General features: G+C 36.9%; 1 protein-coding gene across 5 annotated transcripts in view; it reads right to left on the bottom strand.

Moving 5' to 3' along the window:
- Positions 1–22,763, bottom strand: part of PDPK1 (3-phosphoinositide dependent protein kinase 1) — a gene marked incomplete at its 5' end in the record, with an annotated part of 59,890 nt that overhangs the window by 21,506 nt on the left and 15,621 nt on the right. For 3 of the 5 annotated variants that reach the window (XM_083872825.1, XM_083872826.1, XM_083872824.1), the window contains 9 exons: positions 12,501–13,875; positions 14,482–14,634; positions 15,516–15,573; positions 16,442–16,659; positions 17,069–17,242; positions 17,515–17,611; positions 18,113–18,181; positions 19,684–19,759; positions 20,441–20,538. In XM_083872825.1, coding sequence (XP_083728951.1) covers positions 13,768–13,875; positions 14,482–14,634; positions 15,516–15,573; positions 16,442–16,659; positions 17,069–17,242; positions 17,515–17,611; positions 18,113–18,181; positions 19,684–19,759; positions 20,441–20,538 — 1,051 coding nt within the window. In that variant the 3' untranslated portion in view covers positions 12,501–13,767. Of the gene's footprint in view, positions 1–226; positions 319–1,440; positions 1,550–8,111; positions 8,346–12,500; positions 13,876–14,481; positions 14,635–15,515; positions 15,574–16,441; positions 16,660–17,068; positions 17,243–17,514; positions 17,612–18,112; positions 18,182–19,683; positions 19,760–20,440; positions 20,539–22,763 lie in introns of those variants that run through there. The other 2 variants (XM_083872828.1, XM_083872827.1) reach the window with 2 other exon arrangements.

Raw genomic sequence — 22,763 nt, 5'->3', positions numbered from 1 at the left:
GTTTTCAGTTTTTGAATGAGATCTGTGAACTTTGTAAGTGGACTGGCAAGAGCCAGCAATTAAGAATATTAATCTTTGTGTACTAGTGGTTCCAGATCATCCAGTGATGGAGGCCAGTCATTCAATACCTTACTGGGGAAATCAGGAGTTACATAAAAACAGACAGAACCCACTCATTACTTGTTATAGGACAAATAATCAAAAGTACATGAGAAAACAGCCTCACCTGTGAGATTTTGCTGTCTCTTTCTCTTATTTTGTCCTTTACCAGTTTTATTAGAGATGTGATATTGTAGAATTCCGCCTCTTCCAGTACACCTAGTGTGAAAACATTTTTGGGGAAGACAGTGTAACTAAAGATTCCAGGCCAAAATCACCAACCAGTTCATAAGATTATTCTCTCAACAGCTACAGAAAATCAGTTATTTTCTCCCTATGATAAGACAGTTCACCAACCAAATGATTCTGGCTTCTTTCAGGTACATGTAATTCAATGTTTAGCTTATTCTATAAAATTGTCCTAAAAATGCTCCAAAGAAAACTGATGCCATTTCACATACAAAATGAGGCAAGACACAAAAAAATGCAGACAGATACCGTTCCATAGCAAGACTGATAAGACCACCATACCTCAGGCCCTGCCTCGGGCTGGAATGCAAAAGAGAAATTTAAATAATCCTACTGAAAATCTCTGGAGCTGCTAGAATACAGAAAATTTTTTTACCTGTCATTTGAGATCTTAGATTCAGAAACAAAAGCTTAAAGATACATACTGCTTCTAGTCACCTGTTCTCCACACACAGTACGCTTAACAATGTACATGGAAATTATATTTCATGCTATTTCCTCCTAGTATTGTTAAATAGGATTTCTCTTTGATAAATTTCTTCAATATGCTATCAATACAGTTCTGTTACTATGTGTTTTAAAACAGTCATCCTCCATTAGCGTAAAATGGATACAAACTGGGAACAAGGAGGGAGAAGCCAGGGGCAGAATTCAGTCTTTAAAAGCATATTCCACACATATGAACATGCCAGAGCTTCACTTTTAGTTTGCTTTACATCTTTTAAATCTTGTTTCCTAGGTGGCATTCTTTTGCCCAAACATTTCACAGTCACACAGGAAAGATACAAGATTGCACACTAAAAGGCATCTCTCCCCTTGTTTGAACACTGATGTTCCAACTGAGAATGGGGGTTGTGAAATCAGGAATCGTACTCAAAACGCTCAAATAAGCCCATATACTGTAACTGTATGATACCTGTCAGTTGTGCTTGAAACAGACAGAAATGCTACACTGGTTAAGGTTTGCCATCTTGTTCTAAGTTAATTTTGGTGACTCAAAAGAAGCGAAAATAGTAAGCAAGTGGCTTACTATTTTAAAATACATAAAATATATAAAGTGGCAAGCGAACAAGGTATTTAGAAATGTCTTACCTTCCTCAGCTAGGTCCTTGTTAATAACCAGTTTCCCGTGTCTGAGATAGTTCAACACTGGCCCAAAGTAGGTTGGGTCTCTGTCTATTAAATAGGCACCTGTTTCATCCTAGATTAGAAAAACAAACAAACACAAACCAAACAAACAACCCAAAACAAAGAAAGAGAACACCAAAGCCCAAACCAAACAAACCAAAAACCCCACAATGATTTGAACATCCAAATACAAACTGCAAGCTAATATTCATCTTGCAGGGAGCAGGTATTCAGAAGAGCCATATCCCTGAAAGCTGGATTTATTAAAGACAATTAAAGGAATTAAACAATATAACTGTCATGGTATCAGACTGATCGATCAAATCATTCAATACAGAACTTCTCTTATCTGATCAATCCTCCCAACCCCTTATCAATGATTAACAACATTGTTAGCATGAAAGATCTAAGCAGTAAGTGAGAACACTGAAACTTAAGGTTAAAAATAGCACTTAAAACCAGGAAATTTTATTTGGGAGCCTGAAGAATCGGAACAAAGGGTACATTCTAGTGAGCTTCAAAAACCAGTTTTTCCTTCTTCTTTTTTCCTTTTTTCTTGTTTTAATTAAAGGCAAACAAACCAAATTCTTTTTAACCTCAACATTTTGCTCTAAAAAAAATTGCTTTTATCTTATCTCAGAGGTACAGGATACTGAGAACTACTGTGTACCAAGCAAGGGTTGTACATGCATCTTCTAAAAAAAAAAAAAGTGCACCAAAGATGCAATTCCTACCTATCTCATACAGACAAGCAAAGGAACAGATGAACAGATCAAACTAATGCTGTTTATTGAACAGACTACTGCATTTTGTGAATTGCAAAACAGTTAAAGAAATTCACCTGCAGAGCTGATATTCTTGACAAAGAGAGAAAGAAGCAAAATTGACAATTCCTATGTTATTTAGAATCTATGTGTGAACCCCTGCCATCAAGAGTACTGACATACTTTCTGCTGGCTGGAGGTCTAAGGAAGATTCATAGAAAGATTTCTAACTGAACCACTGCTCCTTTCTACTCTCAAGGGGATTACTGACTGTATTAATCGGTTAGTAAATAAGGTTTTGGTGCAATGGATATCCTACAGATATATACTGGAGAGATGTGGCAGCATCCCAAATACTTTTTTACTTATTTTTAATATTCTAGTAGTTTATGGGAGATACTGAAAAAATCATCATTACCAATAATCCCAGCTAAATGTGGATCATACTCCCTCAAAACCATAGGTACTAGTGATAATTGCTCTTCCGTATGAAAGAAATTCTATTGACCCAATCCTCTGCATTTGAACATTAATGCTTACAGGGAAAGGTTTGATTACTGAACTGTGATACCTGAAAGTTCTCTCTACTTAACAGTAGACAGAGTTCCTAAAATGTTTCATTGGAAAAAAACCATGGCAGATGTATTTTCAAGTACATAGATTTAGTTTCTGAGTAACTGCACTTGTCTAACCAGGATTGGTAGAATGTAGAAAGGCCACAGCCTGAACTACAAAAGCCATAAACCCTTTCTACAATTAAAATTAAATGCTTTACACACCTAGACAGACTGTCATTTCAGAAGTGAAGGAGTATATAATTTTGTATAAATTACCTGTTCAAGGAATGCTAACATATTAAAACGTGCTGTCAGTTAACCTACACTCAGAACAGAAAATGCTTGATCAAGTCTAGTTCCAATTTCTTCTGATCTAAGCTCATGGTCTCACAGAAGCGAGACTACGTATCAAAACCAGTAGAAAGCTGAAGTAGTACCGTTTAAATATTTAATCTATAAATATATCTACATTATCAAAACAATTCAAGAATGTACAACATACAGACACAACCCAAAGAAATTAAAATAGCTGGCAGCTGAATTATAAGCTGAAAAGTATTATTTGGTAAAGGAAAAGAAACCAGTGGAGTTGGAAAAGAAGATCCAAAACAGATAAAAAGAAACACTATTTTAAAGAAAAAAACCCTGTACTTGGCCATCACCTGAACTGCATTAGGAAACACAGGGCTTCCAAAAGTGGAAGTCTTCCCAGTTAAGAAAAACAAATCTCTATCTATAATCTTCCTCATTAGTAATTTTTTATACTGTGAGTGTTTTCTCACATCACCTTCTGAAGCGATACTGGTCATCAGCTCTACACCACTACAGAGACAGAGAGCTGGGTCACAGAAGCAAAGTGATTAAAAGCTCTAAATTAAATCTTAAATAACAACGGCTACTTCACTCCTTGCACAGAAGGCCTGAACTTTTTTTTTTTTCCCAAGGCCTATATTATATGAAATTGGTTTTTTTCTGAGTTGACTTCTGTATACTAAACAAGCCTCCAACAAAACCACAAAGGGAAGAAGCTATGTCAAGCCTTCTCCTTCAACTTCCACCTTATAAGAGGTCATAATTAAAAAAAAAATACTATCTCAGTAGTGTCATAGTTTACTCTGTGAAGCCTTTCAGACAACAAGGTGTCTTGAAAAACAACTTAAAAAAAAGGCCCACAAAAGTCCTATAATTTTTGCTGTAATGAAATTTTTTGTTTTTTTTTACATTAGTGAACATCAACAGTTAAAAGAGCTCTGGCTAAATTCTAACAGTGTGCAACCCAAATTCTATCAACAGGATTCACTTGAGCATCTAAATGCCTTGCAAAAGTTGCTTACCCAGATTACAGACATAGAAAATATGCATTAATTAACATTAAGAAGGAGGTGTGTCTTGAACATTGACCTGACAGCTCAGACAGGTTACACACACCAGCACCAGGACACCAAGAGCTGAAAGATGAACCAACCAGTAAAGAATATTGCAACCATATGCAAATAATGCACAGACAAGTCAGGCAAAAAATTTACTTCCTCAGCATCTTCCTACAGAAAATGCCTTATCACTCCTTCTTTTGAGTGAGCTGCTTGAATATCCTTCAATGTATGTTAAGCACTTCATGTTGAAATCGCTAAGAAAAGCCGATTACACTAGATCTTTAAGGGTATTTATGTAAACAGAAATCCAATACAAGCTGACACAGAAGTGTAGTCACCTGCTCTACCTAGAACTCTAAAAATACAGGTTGTACGTCTTTCAGAATATTATCAGGACTGTTTTCATCCACATGTACATGAAAACACACTGCATTATCACACGTAATTAGCATTTTGACACTTTTCATATAAACAGTTTTATTGTAAGATAAAATAATTAATTGGAAATGTGATCCAATTTGATCCGGACAATTTAGAGGTAGCTAGTTTGCATGTACATACCTAGCTTTAGGCTTGCTAGCTTAAGTATTAATAGACTTTGATGTCCCAGCTATGCAATTTCCTCTGCTAACTAGCAAATTGTTTTTCTACAACCTTTGAGCAAGTTTGACTCTTCACTGACAAAACTAATGCAGGTACTTTGAAGCCATTTCCCAAACTTCAGGTGAATGCCACAAACGTTAGACAAACCTATATTCTAATAATGTTTCAAAGTTCTCTCTCTTTCAGATGTATTTTATACAAAGAGGTGTTAATGTTTACCAAAACAGCAGCAGAAATTGGAGTTTCCTTTCAATTCAGTATAGTCGCATCACCCCACACTTAGAGGTGTTTCCTGCAAGAATCCTCAAAACAAATGAACGTTGTCTTTGTGCATCCAACCCTAAACTGCTAGTTAACCACATGACCGTATCTTTACCCAGTTCTGCTTTGGCATTTCATTCTTCTCTCAAGAGCTTTTTCTTCACTGTCTGTAAGTTCTAGCCTTTTTCATGCAAGCTTATGAAAACACCATTTAGAAGACAGCATTGCCCACATACAGTGAAGGCTGTATTTGTTTATTACCACTCTCCCACACCAATGTTTAGTTCAAGTTACAAATACCATGGAATTTTAGAGGAAGCCTAATAACTTGCTCTCAAATTTTCAATCACCTGGCTCTGCATACTAGTGAAAAGTCAGTTAGCTCACAATTGCATTCCTTTGAAAAACACTGACCAAAGCAATAAAATGATCATGTATTCCAATTGCAAATGTTTCCACTTCAATCTTTATAGAGGCTGAGCCTCAGAGGAATCGTAATGAACACTCACCCTCATCTTAAAACACACAATGAACTCAATTTTATTACAGTGAAATTTAACCTTTTGAAAGTAGTGGTGAAACCTAACCATTCCAATAAATAATTACTGTCACTGCTAATATCATGTACTTTCTAGCAAGACATCTATAGTTTGACACTTTGCTAGCTGGATTTCCCAACACCTTTGCTAGACTGAACAGGCTTCACTATTAGATTTCTTGTCTCCATGTATATCCTTCTGGACAGAGAAGTCACTTGGTAAACTTCTTGTCAAAAAAAGTTTTGTTCTTTAAAACTTTTCACCAAATCATACTTCACCTCGTGACTAGTCATTGCCCTGCTATGACCTTGAACTGTGGATGCTAGAATCCAGTACAGGATTCCAGTAGGACTCAAAATGTGGACCAAATACATACACCTCCTTAATCCCATTTAATATTCTCCCCAAGAATTGCATTAAACACTAGGTGAAATGTCATAAATTTATTTCCAATTAATTATTTTCATTGGGATGGATACTGGATCTGGATACACTCAAGTCACACCACCAAGCTCTTGGCTCAAGTCTGTATGCTCTAACGTGACTATTTTTTAAAATGACACAATTTACATATTCTGAGCTCTAATAAAGGCAGCAATATGCAGAGAAATATAGCAATATTTGATACTAAGTCTGGATTTATAAAAAATTGCTTCTCCTATCATCTGTGCTTTTTAAATATTGAACTAGTGAATTTTTCAGACTGTGTGGACTAAAAACTTTGAGTGCCTGCAGATTAGCAGTACTTAACAAACCTACATCAGTAACACAACCCACCTGACAAGTCATAAATCTCATGGACAAATGAAGTGTATCTGTTACTTCTTAGAATAATGACTACAACTTAGATATTTCTTAATGCTGACAGTCAAGGTTGCACTACCAGGAAGACTTTGACTTTTCTAAAACACTCAGTGATCTCATGCTTCCTCCTTTGACAGATTCTACTCCAACTTTAGAAAGGCATTAAAAATCAAGCATGAATACTACTGCCAAACCTTATTAAGAAAGTTTGACAATCTCCTTCTTAGGGGAAAGTTAAAAGAATTCTAGAACAGTTTGCAAAAGAAAAACTGGTATATAGCTAAAATAGGAAGATGCTGAAACAGGGAAATATATGTGAATTATGTGAATTAATAATTATTAATTATTACTGCACTATTAAGTAATGCAGCAAAAGCATTAAATTAGTTAAACAGTGATGAAAAGGCCTTGGCCTCCTCTTCTCCAGCTGAAGAAGCCAGGTGACCTCAGCTATTTCTCATATGGCTTCCCCTTCAGAAACTTTGCTCCTCCTTCAGATGCTCCCTAAGAGCTTCAGATCCTTCCGATATTTGAGTCCTGTGGCCAAAACTGGCTACAGGACACAAAGTGAGCAGTGAGGACTCAGAGAAGAAAGTGACAATCCCCTCCCGTGCCCAGCTGGCAATGCTGGGCCCGATGCACCCCAGGACACAGTTGGCCCTCCCATCTGCCAGAGCATATGGCAGTGTTTTATCTTTTAATAAAGAAACCTTAGAGGAACGCTTTCCTACTCTCTCCCAGACAGCTGACCTATCAGCAAACCACCTACATTTTTAAATTTATTTTGATAGGTTAGTTTAAGCTCTCCATAAAAACCTCAACTGAAATCAAAGACCACAAGCAAATTCCCACACCAGCACACTTCAACTTTTCCTTTTTCTAACTCAGAGACATTATGTTCTGTTCCCTATCTTAAGCGTTCAAATATCCTTTCTGGAAGTTATGCCTGAAAAAATGATGAAATCTACTAACCTCACTGAAAAAAAATTTCAAAATTTATATATAATAAGCAACTCCTTATTTTAAACCCATTGGTTATAAGGTTATGAGCTGCTCCTTTCTTTTCCCTAATTACACTGAAAAACGTTTTTTTGTCCATGACTCTCCAAAATCTCTTTCAGAGCCAGCATCATATACTTCATAACCATTACTACATATCACACCACAAATAAAATCTTAATAAATTTTTTCCCCTACGAAAAATGAGTCAGAGTGAATACCAAAATATTCACCCATAACTTGCAATCTGTGCGGATCACGAAACATTCTTCTCCAAGAATTGCTGAAAAATCAGAATGCTAAGTCTAAGTAAGAGATTATTATCAAAACTACTTTACTCTGCTTCTAGTAATCGAACAAGAGAATAATGACAGTGCAGAAATAACACAATGTTAGTGCACACAGAGATATTCCATTAAAACTACACCCCGGTCAGACAACATAAAAAAATTACACACACGTACAAACGATACTTTGCTCTCTGCTGTATTTGTGAGCAGTTTTGTTATTCACGAACCCCAACCGCTTCGCGCGATATCCCTCATAAGCAACACTCTTCCGAACGACTCCCTGAGGGCCGCAGGGTCGCTCCTGCCGCCCCTCACTGCGGCGCCGGGCCCTGCGCTCCCTTCCCGCCCGAGCGGGCTCCAGGCCCCGGGCCCCGGGCTCCGGCCGAGCGCACCCTCGGCGCGGCAGGCGGGAGCGCGGAGCGGGCGCGGCGGGGCCCGCGCTCACCTTGTCCGAGTCCAGGTCGGGGTCGGCCTGGCAGAGGCGGAAGAGGAAGGACTTAGGGTCCCTGCAGAGCGTCTGTCGAGTGGTCAGGAAGCAGGTGCCCCCCACGTTCAGCCGGACCCACTTGCCGGGCCCCGCGCCGGGCAGCGGCGCCGAGCTACACCGACGGCAAGGCCCGCCCGCGCCCGGGCCGCCGGCCGGGGACACCGGGAACTCACAGTGGTTCTCCGCCGCCATCCTCGCCACCGCCGGAAGGGGCCGCCCCGGCTGCCGAGCCCCCGGCGCGCCGCCCACCGGAAGCGTCGGCTGGAGCAGCGCCCTGCCCCTTCTCGCCCCAGCGGGCCCGGCCCGGGAGCGGCGCTCGCGGCTCCGCCAGGGCCCCGCCAGCCCCAGGCCGCGGGCCCGTGTCCTGTGCCCCACGCCCCCCGCCCCGCGGCGGAAGGAAGAGGCGGAGGCCGCGCAGAACCCTACATGCCTTTATTACAGACTACCAAGCATAAGTGAAATCCGTCATCCAGTCACTAACTACACATCTACAGCACAGAGATCTGTCGAGAGAATAAACAGTCATTAAATTATGAGATATGATTAAATCATCGACCAATAGAAAATTTATATAATAAAGCCAGAAAAAAAGGTGTAAAATATAGTTTACAATAATTATTCACATTCAAGGCTGTACATCAATACATACAACACCATGGCCCCGAACATGAATTCAATCCAAATAATTCATATATTAGAATTTAAATAACACAGACTGAACTAGAGGCCAACAAGAGCCAGCAAATAACCTTATAAGAATAAAAATACAAAAGTGTGTATCTTGTATCATTGCATTATTTGCTTCTGTTTTCACGAGTTCTTGGAGGAGGGGAGATTGTTTTGTGGTTTGTTGAAGGGGTCAGGGGTTTTATTTGTTTGGGGTGGGTTTTTTCTTTTTTTTCTTTTTTCTTTTTTCTGTACATCACAGTTACAGCTACAAACCAGGTAGAGCATATTACACGCGTAACTTACTGCCACCAACCTGAAAAGAGCATACAACTATCAAAATTGATTATGGTTCCTGGTTCCTATTTTTTTCTCTTTTGTCAACTATAGTAATTTTCAGTTCTGCTACCATTTCAAACATTCACCACATCAAGTCAGTTAGCACACGGCCATGGGACACTTTGTCAAATGGCAATCATCTACATTCATGGCCCAGCTGACAGACAGATTTCTCTCTTGACCAGGGACAGACTGAAGGAAATGGCATGAAGCTGAGTCACGGGAGGTTTATGCTGGGTGTCAGGGGAAGGTTTTTCACCCAGAGGGTGGCTGAACACTAGAACAGGCTCCCCAGGAAGTGGTCACACTACCAAGCCTGCCTGAGTTCAGGAAGGTATCAGGCACACGGTGGGATTGCTGGGGAGTCCTGTGCAGGGCCAAGAGTTGGACTTGATGACCTTGATGGGTCCTTTCCAACTCAGTATATTCTCTTTATTCTAAAACCAGGCTATTGGGTGCTTAAGAACCTCTCCACCTGTTTGTTGCATAATAGTCATTTCTTCCATGAAAGAGGAAACATTCTGAAATTATCAGTCATAAATGAAAACATGCCATTTTGGGTCACAGAACTACTTGTCTATAAGCTCACTTGATCAACTGATGGAAAATCTGCATCATGAGGCTTTGCAGGAGCACTTCTGTTTGATTCATAAAATATTTCCATGAAGTATTATAGGTGTTCAGCAAAATTTCAGATATAAATACCACACCTATTTGTGCAATTTACTAGTAGAAAAAATGATCAAAATCCATCCAGAGGCCACGCCTTTAGGCAACTATTAATACACAAGTTCTCTCCTCAGCAAGGTGTTGAAATCAAATGTTTTGTCCTGAAGTAATGGTCTTGACTAAATAATTCAAAAGAAAATGTACATGTGGGAAATCCTCATAATTCTTCAAAGTTCCCAGCATAAAATATAATTGTATCAAGCACATTAAATTAAGCATTTTGAACTTTGAAAGCTGATTAGAATCATCACATCTTTGTTTCAATCCACAATTCTTTTCAGACACATATAGCAGGTACTTTACAATTAAATGATGTCAGAAGGAGAAAAGTAGAGCACAGTACTGATGGTTTGATCTTTTCAACACCTAAGTGCCTAGCAAACGGAATCGTAATAGGTAGTATCAGTTTGCTAACAATGCCTTAACATCACATCTGAAGTAACTTTTTCTCAATACAAAACCTTTGCAAAATTGGACTTTAAGGCAAATGGTAACAAACTAATTTCTCAGTTTATTAAACCAGTCTTAAACTTCTTGTGACTGGGCAGTAATACTTTTCTTAAACTACACACCACAGAAAAAAAATGGAATAAATACCTTTCTGAAGTTCAAATATCAAGCAAAGCAAAATTACATTATTGACCAGATTCTTCATAAATGATTGGCAATTTTTAAATTGCAAGAGATGGAATGAATCAACAGATTGGGTTTTCAGAAGGTCTGCAGTAAGGAGCAATCTTAAGAAGAGTCTTCAAGTACCTAATTTTTAAATTTTTTTTCTGCTTTGAAATCTTTGGATTAAAAGCAGAAAAATCACCTGGCTATGTGCAGCTCTGAAGAACCATCCTTGCACATTTCATTTCATAAACTCCCATGAACCACAGGAGTGATCTTCAGGACTAAGAGATGAATCTACCCCATGTCAGGTATAAGCATTTAAAATGGGTACCTGCTCTTCATAGTATGCAGCACCTGTCAACACATTTAATAGGACGAACTGGTAAAACATACTTGAATCCACAACTGCTTTGTGATGCCTCACTTTATACTCTTGCCACCTTTCAAACCTACAGATCCTACATATAGTCCAAGAAATAGAAATACCTCTCCCAGGAAAGGTCCAGCTCCTTCCCAAAAAAGCAGTAGCTAAGTGAGACTGGATTAGGAATTCTAAAGTTCTAAGTGGAGTGATGCCTGTAAGAGATGCTCACAGTTTTCCAATAACAGCTTTCTCAATTTAAAAAAAAGGACATCTAGAAGGCAGACATCAACCTTCCAGATACCTTGACAGCTTACTGCTACTAACATCTGGCTGGCTGAAAGCTTTTGGTAGGCAGGATGAAAGCCTACTGAGAGCAGATTTTCAAGGTGTGAAAAAACATAATTAATTAGCTATGGTAAAATGACCAAAAATCTAAATATTACAGAAAACATGTTTAAGCACACCTAGATTTCTACCTAGTTAACGTGCCAATAGAGGTAATTTTGCCAGACTTTTTATGTGAGGCCAAGTTTTTTCACACTAAACAGCAGTGGCACCATGAATGAATTTCCATCACTGCTAAAGTCTCCTGTATAAAGCTGGGAATATGTCTAGATCTCTATACCAGAGACTAAATCCAAAAGTGATAGGGTTGCCCCCAGCAGACACAACACATGGCCAGAATTTAACAGCTGGAGAACAAATGGATAGCACTGCAACAGACTCCTCATCTTGGTTAGAATGGCACATATAGACACAGATCAAAGGTGCCCTGTGCTATTCAAATTTGAGGAGTGTACTTTGTATGTGATGAAATTTCTCATAATGCAGAGGGAACACTTTTCTGTCTTCCTCAGCCATTTACAGGATCCCTTCTCTTCCTTAACACCAGACACAGTAAGCCAAGGATTTACTTCTCTCAGGTTTTTGTACATGGTGGGATACAGAAGACTACAGGAATGCAGTAGCTCCAAAAGAAAAGGCAACTGCACTGTCTCTTTTAAAGACTGGAAAAGCTGAACTGCCATCAAGTTCAACCACATAACACAGTTTTTAAGAGGTCAATAATAAATCTCCTTTGCCCTGTACAAGAAAATATTCAAGGATCATGTATTTTCTGCAAAATCTGATAAGCCATTGTTCTTAAAATACTGCTTCTAGAAAACAGTAGCCTATGAGTTTTTTTCAACATTGTAGAGAAACCTTTCTTTGATGGAAGGAAAAGCACATTGTACTACAACAACTCAAAATGCAAAGTAATGGTATGTGTAGTGAGTGAATAAATAGGTGTGATGTTTATACTGCTTTTAAAACAAGGAAGGAATGCCTTTGTCCAGACCTAGGTCATTCCCCTCTGCAAGGTTTAGGAACACAGGCATGTTGAAAATACCACTGTGGAAGTTTTTTTTTTTTATCACACAGGAAGTTGTGTCTTTGTAATACGACAAGAAATGTTTGACCACAAAAAAAATAATAAAAAAAAAAAAGCCATAATTTGAAGAGACTAAAGGAGATAGATATGAAAAATATTTTCATTCTACAGATATGCTTTAAGTACCATATATTTTCCCCTTTGTATCAATATTTGCCTTTGATTTTCTCACCAGATTACTTTATTATCTATTTTTCAATTCCTTATATTTTTTTCAGAGTTCCTGAATGTTTGGCCAAGGACCAAAAATAGAACTGACATCTCATTACACAATGAGACAAAAAAAAGTCAAGTAATCAATTGTACAAAGTTTTCACACTTCCTTCTCTACCCAAGTAAATAGGCTGGCCCCACTAAAATGCACAACACATGCACACCCTGAAAAGAAAGCTTCTAGCTCTCATCTGCTGAAAAGGTGAAAAACTATTTACTATTTCAATAGTAGCCTTTTCTCTCCCATACTAACTAGTTTCTTTTAGTTAGCATTAGTTAAAAGCATGCTGGTAAGTTTATTGTCCCTTGATTAAACACACATATGACTTATATTAAAATTTAAACTTAATGTTTAAAATGCTTCAGAAGCCAACATTTCAATTTTAGAAATTTCAGTGCTATGTTCAGCATTTTACTCTCTCAAAAGCTTTATCATTGGAGCCTGTCTGCCAGACAAATACATCTGATTCATTCACATAATTACTAAAGTACCACACAAATCCTGCAACCAGAACTATGTTAGGAATTACACAAGGGTGCAATTGACTCGGCTACAAATGCCATATACCAATAAGCTGCGGGACTGTGAGGAAAGGAAGAAAAAAACAAAGAGGTGGTACTTAGGAGAGGCATATAAAAGCTCCCTGATGAAACACAGTTTAATGATAATCTGAGAGTCACAGAAAACTCCAGCCCCATAAAATGCAAGGCTGGTACATGATTCGGCATGTGTGCGTGTGGATTGGTTTTAATTCATCTTAAGTGAAGCTGGTAATGCAAGATCTATCCACTAGTCTGCAGCAGAAATGGAACTGAAGTGCACAAAAGCAAGATCTTCACTGCAATGATATGCATGTGGAAGCCTCAACAGAAGCACAAAGAGCGAGCAAAGCAACCCTGAATTCCATTAGATTTTTGCTTTTCTTCCTTTTTTTCCTTCTTAAAATAAAAACAAAAACAAAAATAAGAAACAAACCAACCAAAAAACCCCCACACAAACAAAAACCAACCAACCAAACCCTCCCCCCAAAAAAACCCCAAACAAAAAAGAAAACAACAATAAAAAAACCCACCAAAAATAAAAACCAAAAACAAAAACCCAAAAACCAAAACAAAAAAAACCCCCAAGGAACATTTCAGACGTATGCTTTCCCTTGAGATGGTTATAGGTGGGTTGAAAAGATTCCTCTGATCGGCTGCACACGGAGTTCTAGCAGCAAGTAGGGAAACTGGGAAATTTTGGATGAGCTTTACTATTTTGCAGCATTCTGGTGGTATCTGTGCCGCCAAACTTCATGTATCTTTTTGCACCATTTATGAGCATTCCCACTTGGGTCCATCAGGTAATATGTCCTGTTTGGCTATAAGTGAACAACATTTTAATGATTACTCCAAACATAGATTAACCAAAAAGCAGTAGTAACTCTGCACCTACCAATAAAATAATTATTCAGAATGAGTTCATTAACTTTCTGAAAGTTGAATTCAATTACAGCTATATAACATTATATATTACTGATTAACCATACATCTGGCACCTGAATATTTTTAAGCAGTCAACTGACAATATATTATACACCTTTCATGATTCACTACATACAAAGAGGGCTAAATTTTAGAAGTCCTTAAGAATGTCCTTCAAAGCCCAAAATCCACTTATCATTTATTTAAACACTTATAATAAAAATACAGTTGCATTTTTGTGATAAACGTGTGCGTCAGACTGAGATTTTTTTGTGATTTTTGTTTTTTATTATTATTTGATTTTGTTTGGGGGTGTGGATTTTGTGCTTTTTTTGTTGGTTGACTTTTTTTCAGGTTTTTGTTTAGTTTTGTTTTAAATTAGAACTATGAAATTTTTTATCTAAGCAATTATACTTTTTTCCAGAAAAATATTTTTGATAACTTACAGAAAATACCCAAGGACCTTAGAGCAATTTACAAAGAAGTTCAGAAAAGAAACTTACCGTGTGAACAAAAAATGTCTTAAAATTCTTGGCTTCTGGACGCAACTCTAAAGACCATGGAATTTCTCCTTTTAGAACTTTGTTTACTGGATCCACATAATACAGGTGGGGCCCTTCTGTAAGCAGCAGTTGTCGCCGACGTGCAAACAATCCCTAACAAGAAAAGAAGAAGCAGCAATGCAAAAACAAAAACCCATGATGGAATTAAAAATGTAAATTTACACATCTCTGAACAGAATAACGGAGACAGGATAAAACCAGCTCAGTGCTAGGATGGTATATTTGGGGTTGGGGGTTGGTCTTTAATTTTACTTTACCTATTTCACTTCACTCCTTTTTTATGGTGTTGCAGTGAATTTCTACTACATGGCATAACACAAGTGCTATTTTAGGAAAGTATCTTCAAATTCTAGCAAGACATAGAACCTAGTTGTACAGAGTGAAGCAGAATCTATCTCTCGAAGAAATCAATAGCCATGATTTTGTAGAAAAGACTACAAAGAAGCAGGCAGTAACTTAGACAAAAGAGAACCTTCTTTCCTTTAAAGCTGATGCAGACTATCCTCGCTTATGTAAACTGCTGAAGTTAACACTTGAAGCTGGTTCTAATGCTACCTCTGCCTCTTTAAAGATAAAGGCACAAAGTCAGATCCAGGGAAAAAAACACAATTGAAAACAATTGGGCTTGTATTTAATTTTTTGGTATTTTTGGTTCCCAGGCATCAAGAAAGAGTGTTTATCTGAATATATCCAATTGGAAGGAGGAGGCGGAGCAAATGCTCATTTACTACATCTCAAAATAAAAGCATCAAGAGCAGATTTACTTAGGCTTTTCCAAGAAATCAAGAGCACATCACTAAATCAAGGAAAAAACCAATCTAGTCACAAGAAAACACTGAATTTTTTAAAATAACTAGTTTATAGGTGATATTTTTTAAACAAAGGAGCTTTAAAATAGGTTGCTTATCTATGCTACAACTGTGCAAAAATTTGACAGCTCAATCTTGTTACAGAAAATTAAGAAAAACCCTTACCTTTCTTTTGTCCACTGGACCCATTTTTAGGATTAAGTTATTCTCTACAAACTGATGCCTTAGAAAAAGAAAAATAACTATTACTCCAGAAGTAATTCTTTCACAGAAACAGTTTTAATGATCAAGCAGTTTTTCATGTCACTCCCTAGCATGTACTTTTCCGCAAGGGTCCTGAACAAATTTAGTTCATGAGTTTTGGACTCTTCCTTAGCCCAGACCAGAGAGTCTTTTCTAAAATTTGACAAGGGGTAAAAAAGTCAACCAAACAAAACAACCCAACCCAAAAAAACCCAACAAAACAACAACCACCCCCCCGCCCCCCCCCAAAAAATCAACAAATCCAAACAAAACAGCAACAAAAAATAAACAGGGAAACCCCAAGCCAACAAAAAAAAAAAAAAAAAAAAAAAAAAAAAAAAAAAAAAAAAAAAAAAAAAAAAAACAAACAACCCACAACACCCTAATCACCCCCTCCCTCTCTCCCCAAGAAACAACAACAACAATTCACATGAGAGACTCCTCTAAAGAGTGAAAAGAAATGCTGTTACATAGTCTGGAGGTATTTTGGTTAATATCCACAGAGTACTATCATGCAAAAAACTCCAACAACTTATGGCATCTGTAAAAAAGGAGGAACCTTTTCTAGTTCTAGGACTGTAGAGCGAAGACTCCGCAGCACTGGATAACGTCATTCTGCCTATCTTATAAACACACTCCACATCATCTTCTAGACCTTGTAAATTTTAGAAATACAATATTAGGGTTTTGCTGCTATTGCTTTAAAAAGAGAAGCTAAGAAAAATCTAGTTGCTAATTGTTTAGTTGAAAATACGAAGACTGACAAATACTATTTTAAATCAAAATCACTTATTGTTCAGGATTCTTTATTGCTGTGCAGATTATTTAGCTACATTCAAAGATCCTACCAAGGATTTCCACCAGCTTGTTTTGCCAGAAGTAACCTCTTTTCATCTTCGGAAAACTGTAAATCCAGCTCAAAGGAATTGTTGTCCAGATCATGAATATACTGTTCAATATTTCCTCCTGATGTCTGTGGTGTACTTGTCTCTGCAGCAGACAGTGAATGGGAAGAGGCAGAACTAGAAACTTGCATGCAACCGAACTGACTCAGGAGATTGTCATACTAAAGGAGGAAACAAAATGAAGTAATTAAATGTCTTTTATTAAAAGCTTATTTTGCACTAAACTGTGGCTTTTAATTTAAGCATGCTTTAGTTTATTTTGCCTTTGGGCAAAACCCCAGCCTACTCTCTCTGGATTAGTAGGCATTTTTGCAAAAAAGTATGATTGATCAAAAGCAAGCCAGCCCTGATTTTTCAAACTACTCACTTTATCAGAAAACAAATGCTGATTTAATAAAAATTTAGCCAGCAATTTTTATTAGATTTTTAATAATTAAAATATTAATTAAAATTTAACTAATCAGTAGTTTCATTAAAATATTTATATTATTTATATTAATATTCAATAATTATGCTATAATGGAAGTCTCAGGCAGCATCAGAGACGATTACAGTAGTAGACAAGCATACATTTCCATAACAGTCTTCATCATCCTCTGACATAGCAGGTAAATACGCTGTAAGTTTAGGGGGCGTCTGAAGATGTAGGTTCTCCCACACAATGGATTCGAAGAAGGGGTGAGCCTTAAGAGGTCCATATCCTCCCATTTCTTCACAACCTAATCGGTTGGTAGCATCTAGAACCTAAGCAAATTAAAATGAAGTGAAGCTGCATAAAATAATGACAAAGGGCAAGCATTATTCACATTTGCAAAGATTTGCAAGAGTGCATAGAAACTTTCAGAAAAAAGAACTACATAAGCTGAATGTTTCCAATGTCATCAGACCATTTAATGACAAATCAATTTCAGGGATACCTTTTTCTTTCAAGAAGTTAGGCATTTAAATACGTGGTCAGTTATAAAATCAACCAAGACAAACATACTACATTCAAGAAGAAAAGCGCAAATAGTTACCAATAGCTTTTCCACAAGGTCTTTTGCCTTGGGAAAGAATTTTTCTGGGAAGTCATATTCCAACTTTATTATCTTCTGGAATATAAGATATTCATTTCTGCAGAAGAGAAAAATATTAACTCTTATTAGTTCTCCAGGGTTCTTTCACCTTAACCTGAATAACCCAGACAAACATTAAATGAGAAATCTAAAAGTTAAGTTACATTCTCATAAATCTTCCTAACGCAAAGGAATACTATGATCCTGTACTTGATACTATCATACCAGATACTTGAGCAATAACAGGAAAAGCTCAAATGACTCAACAGAGAGTGCTGAGGATATGCCTTATCAACCTCTTGACATATAGTTAAATAGTTACCATCATGGCACAAACTACATGTGAAATTCTGAGATAGCTTAAGGAATCTCTCTCAAGAACTTTAGTTATAGCTGTCTAAGCATCTTCATGACATCAAAAATGACAAATAAAAGCAGGCATGACATTAATACCAGCTCTGCATCATGGAAGTACTTCAGAACTGATAGTAAGGTAAAAATCCAATCAGAGACAATGTATTTATGATCCACATGTAAATAATTAGCTCAAATCTCTTACCCAGCTCTAAATGGAGGCAATCCAGCTACAAGTTGATATATTATGCATCCCAGAGCCCAGAGGTCAGAGCTTCAAAACAAAGAGGAAAAAACATAGCATCTCTTTGTAAAAGAAATCTTTAAAATGTAATTTAAAAAGAAAAATTCTTAACCTTCTGCTACTTAGAACATAGCATGAACCCAGTGGACAAACCTGCTTTGTAAAATTTCCACACTATTTTCACTTCAGCCCTTGATAGAAGAGTAGGCTAGCAACACAACTTTCAAGAAAAAACTTTAGAGTAACAGTCCCACAAAAACTGACTCCAAGCACAAGTGGAAGACTGCTGAATTCTCAGTCAAAATAAGGGGTATGTAATGACTCTGAAAAGAATACTGATCATCCACATGATGATTCAAAGATGCATCCAATTTAATTCAATATATGGCCTCTCAGAGTTAAAATACTTTCCTCTAAATATCTGGTTTAAAAAGAAGAGCAAATATGTTACAGTACAGTTTTTTTACCTTTTTCACTTAAAGCTTAAGACACAAACATAAAGACAGGCTACAATGGTATGTGAGGGAAAACTACATTTTAGTGTGGTGGGTAAAGAAAAGTTAAGTCTTAGTGTGCCAGCCTGAAAGAACACTTTTAACTTATTTTACCTTGAGGTAAACTATCCGTAGATTTAATTAAAGCTTCAAAATCCTCATGGAAGATTAAAATACTAATAAAGACTTACAACTCCTTAAATTAAGAGTTTTCTGTACAGGTGAAGCATTATGCAACTTCTAAAATGAGATGATATTCTAATTAAGTCCTTCCATTAGCCAAAACAGTCAAAAGCTCTTCACTCAAATAAAATGTGATAAGTCTAATGGTATCTCTGTCACTTCAAGAAATGCTAGTACAAATTACTACACCTATTCAAATAAATGGTCCATTTTACCTGTGATTTGTCAGTGACTAGCTTACTCTTTCATCATTGCAATAAAATAGACAAACACATTCAGTAGGTTACCATCAACAAGTGATTTTAATGAGTTAAGAAACTTCTTAAGGGCATCCCTCATACCAGGCAGAGAGATGACTTTAAAATGTTGCAAATTCTAAATACAGTTTAGGAAACATAACTGCAAATTGATCGAAATACAAGTCAAAGAAAGGTGCAGCCTTCTTCTTAACTGAACAGCAAGTGACATTCTGTGGTTACTACAGCAGGAAATACCATATTTGAGCAATCTTATATAAAATGGAATGAAAATGATTATATTACTTAGATAACAGAAAAGTTTTTCTGATCTATTTATGGGCAAGAAATCCAGCTTCACCTCACATATCTCCTTCTCCAATAACACCTAATTCTGTTAGTAGAACTCAAAAAGTAGATTAACTGAGGAAACCAGCCCTCAGACAAGAAGCAATACTTGATAAGAAAAAAATTTTCAAGCCCTCTTGAAATACTCAAGCATCTTGTTTCTTTAAAATACTACACTTGCTTTCTTGATTTATCCACTCCTCCCCGTTTGACAGAGCCAGTAAAGTTCTGAAATATATTGACAGAGTCAATAAAGTTCTCGAGTCCTCACCTTTTACAGGCAGATTTCTCTGTCAGCAGTTCTGGAGAAACATACTGCGCTGTCCCTACAAATGAGTTTGCCCGTGCTGTTAAGGAAGTAGAAAGAAATAAGCAAATAAATACTCATACATAGACCAATATTCCCCTTCCTCCCCTGTCCCCACCCAGTTAAAAAACTTCTCTACCTATCCACAAAACCTGCTTGGACAAAACAAATCAATCTCAGTGATACCTATTTGGTTCAAGAAGCTAGGCATTTAGGTAACTTAGTTATAAAATCTACCAACACAAGTTTGCTACAGTCAAGAAAAAAAGTCAATTGAATTCAGTTCAGCCTAGTGCTTTTCTCAGGCATTGTTTGCAGCATCTATGTACAGGCTATTAGCAACAACCGCAGACACATTAATTCTATAACCTTCACATTTGTGCAATTCTGACAGTCACTGGAGTTGAACACGTAGCAAGTTAATGTAAGTAAAAACTTACAGGTACCTATTTGTTTGTATTCTTGTCTTGTAAATGAAAACTAAGTAATCTGAAGTAGTTCAACTTCCCAGTATATCTGGTAATCTTGCTGGTATTCCACTACACCAAACATTATCTCCTCTGACATAATCTAAGTAGTGACAGTCAAAACTGCTTCAAAATCTTTTAGTGATTTAGGTGATGTAATAATATTTGAACGTCACAATCTGGTAAATACAACATATGTACATTTTCAAAGGATCATTTGCTATAATTATTGGTGTCATATAATAATAGCAAACCTTGTCTGCTATCTGCAGATAACACTTTTGCTGTTCCAAAGTCTGTTATTTGAATGTGCATATCTTCATTTAATAAGATGTTTTCTGGTTTAAGGTCCCTGGAAAAGACAGATTTTTATATTCAAACAGTATACAAATTAAAGTTGAAAAACTGTTTAGTGACTTCAGTACATAATGCTATAATAAATGATGCAGACATTCTATAAACTTTGTTACAACACCTTCTCTAACTTGTAGCCTTCAACCTGCAGATTAACATTTTGGTAAATCCATTCATTAAATGTTTTTATTAAATATCAAGTAAATAATCATCTCAAAACTATGCTACTGTGCATGCCATGTGTTCAAAATTCTTTTAAATAATGAGACGAACAAAGAAAAAACCTAAACAAATCCCAACAAAACCCACACCTCACAAAAACAGACAGAAAATCCCATGCTCCTTCACTCCAAAGTCTTAATTTAAATAACATCTGATAGATTGATATGGCATTAAGATTTTCTACGTCTGTTTCCTCAGTGCAAAACTCCAGTTAGTCAAACACTGGCAAACCCAGCCCCAGGTAAATGTCCTGACCAGGTAAGAACTGTAGATCACCTCCATGCAAAAATCTGCTTTTCAAATGCATGCCTACCATCTGCAGACACCACCTCTGATTCTGAATAAAAACAGCTACATACAGAATTTACAGTATCACAAACACAACAGATAGCAGTACCGAGTTAGATGTCAAAAGGTGCATTAGAAATAACTTAAGAGCATTCAGCTACACTGATAAGATATGCCTTTGCAACAAGTTTCCTCAGCTGATCCAAAAAAGCCTTATGTACTTCCCTCCTGAGCAGAATGTTTGAATGTCCATAAAGAAATCTAGGAGCATGGGAGTTGTTTTGTTTGACTGGTAAGAAAAAAAGCAGTAAAGACTGAAAGCTGTCAATCACCGTGCAGTGTTATTTTCTTCAGATTAAAGCCCCCAACTGTGGGAAAGCATGAATTGCACAGTTTAAAGTCTGGAAACTAGCACAGAGAGCAATAAGTCATAAAAATCCTGTTGATTTTCCTGTGCATGTCCTAAGAGAGAAGCAGAAAGTATATTAATGGAATGGACCCTTTTAACAGTTCTGCACAGGGCTTTTTTAAGATACATATGTAGATATGTACTTATGTAGATAAGTTGTACTCTATACACACTTATATATACACTGTTTTATATAATATATTGTATACCTACATTAATACTGGAATATGGATCTACAGCTACATACAAGAATAGATACATAGAGAGGTATCTGTAATAAATTTTCCAGGGTAGCCTGACATCTTAAACTGGTTCTATCTCGTATCCTATTTCTTAGGGCAGCAAAAAATCCCAAGAGTTTTCAGGCACTATTAAAGCTGTGTCCTCATAAACGTCATATTAAGTTCTCTAATTGCACAATTCCACTATTTTCTTTTGAACTCCTCGTAGGGTCCTTCATATAAAAACAAGTATAAAGCAGCTCTTCTCCAATATAGGCGTAGTAATACTGACAATTATGCTACATTCATTTCATAAGCATTCTCTCAGCCTAAACACACAAATCGTAAAATCAAATTGGAACTGGGAGTTCTTGAACTTCCCTCTGCCCCTGTAAAAATCTTATGCTTTCAGTACTCTCCACATCCATCCCCCTTAGATTCTAATTCAAGTTATCTCACAAAAACTTGTATTTAAAAGGAAAAACTGTCTTTGTAATAACTGAAAGAAATAATGCTATCAGAATTACAATCAGTCAGCTTTTTGCCAACTAGCATCTAGCGTCCCATGACAACTGCTTTGTAACCTAGACACATTACATTTCTTACCCAAAGAGAAGTTCTGCAGATCAGATGTCTAGCACGTAAAGCTTTATTTAATGAACATGAATGACAAAACAGGATTATTCAAACAATATGTTACATCAAGAACAACTTCGAAAGTACTGCTCAAAACTTTGCTAATTTCACCATTTACCTAATTACTGTGCAGCTGCAGCTTTGTGGAAATTATTCCCGCAGTGAAAACTGACACAGATAAATTTTACCTGATCATATAGTACACATTAAGCCACACACAAAAAGAGTTTTATTACTTTTGCTACGTAACAGCACAGGAAAATAAGTAGTTAAACAAAAAGTCAAGACAAGCTCTTGGTAACGTTAATTCAAGGCCAGGTTTTCTTACTTTTCCCTGCTCCAACAGTTGGTATAGCAGTGATTGGTTCTCCTCCTCAAGTTTGCTATATTTAGCTACTGATGCTGAACAAATGCAATTTATTCTCTTTAGCTTTTCATGAAATCCAC

Source organism: Zosterops lateralis (genome assembly GCF_965231275.1).
Source record: "Zosterops lateralis genome assembly, chromosome: 15".
NCBI classification, from domain to species: Eukaryota; Metazoa; Chordata; class Aves; order Passeriformes; family Zosteropidae; genus Zosterops; species Zosterops lateralis.
Note: the sequence above shows the minus strand (reverse complement) of the source record. Positions and strands in the feature narration are given on the sequence as shown.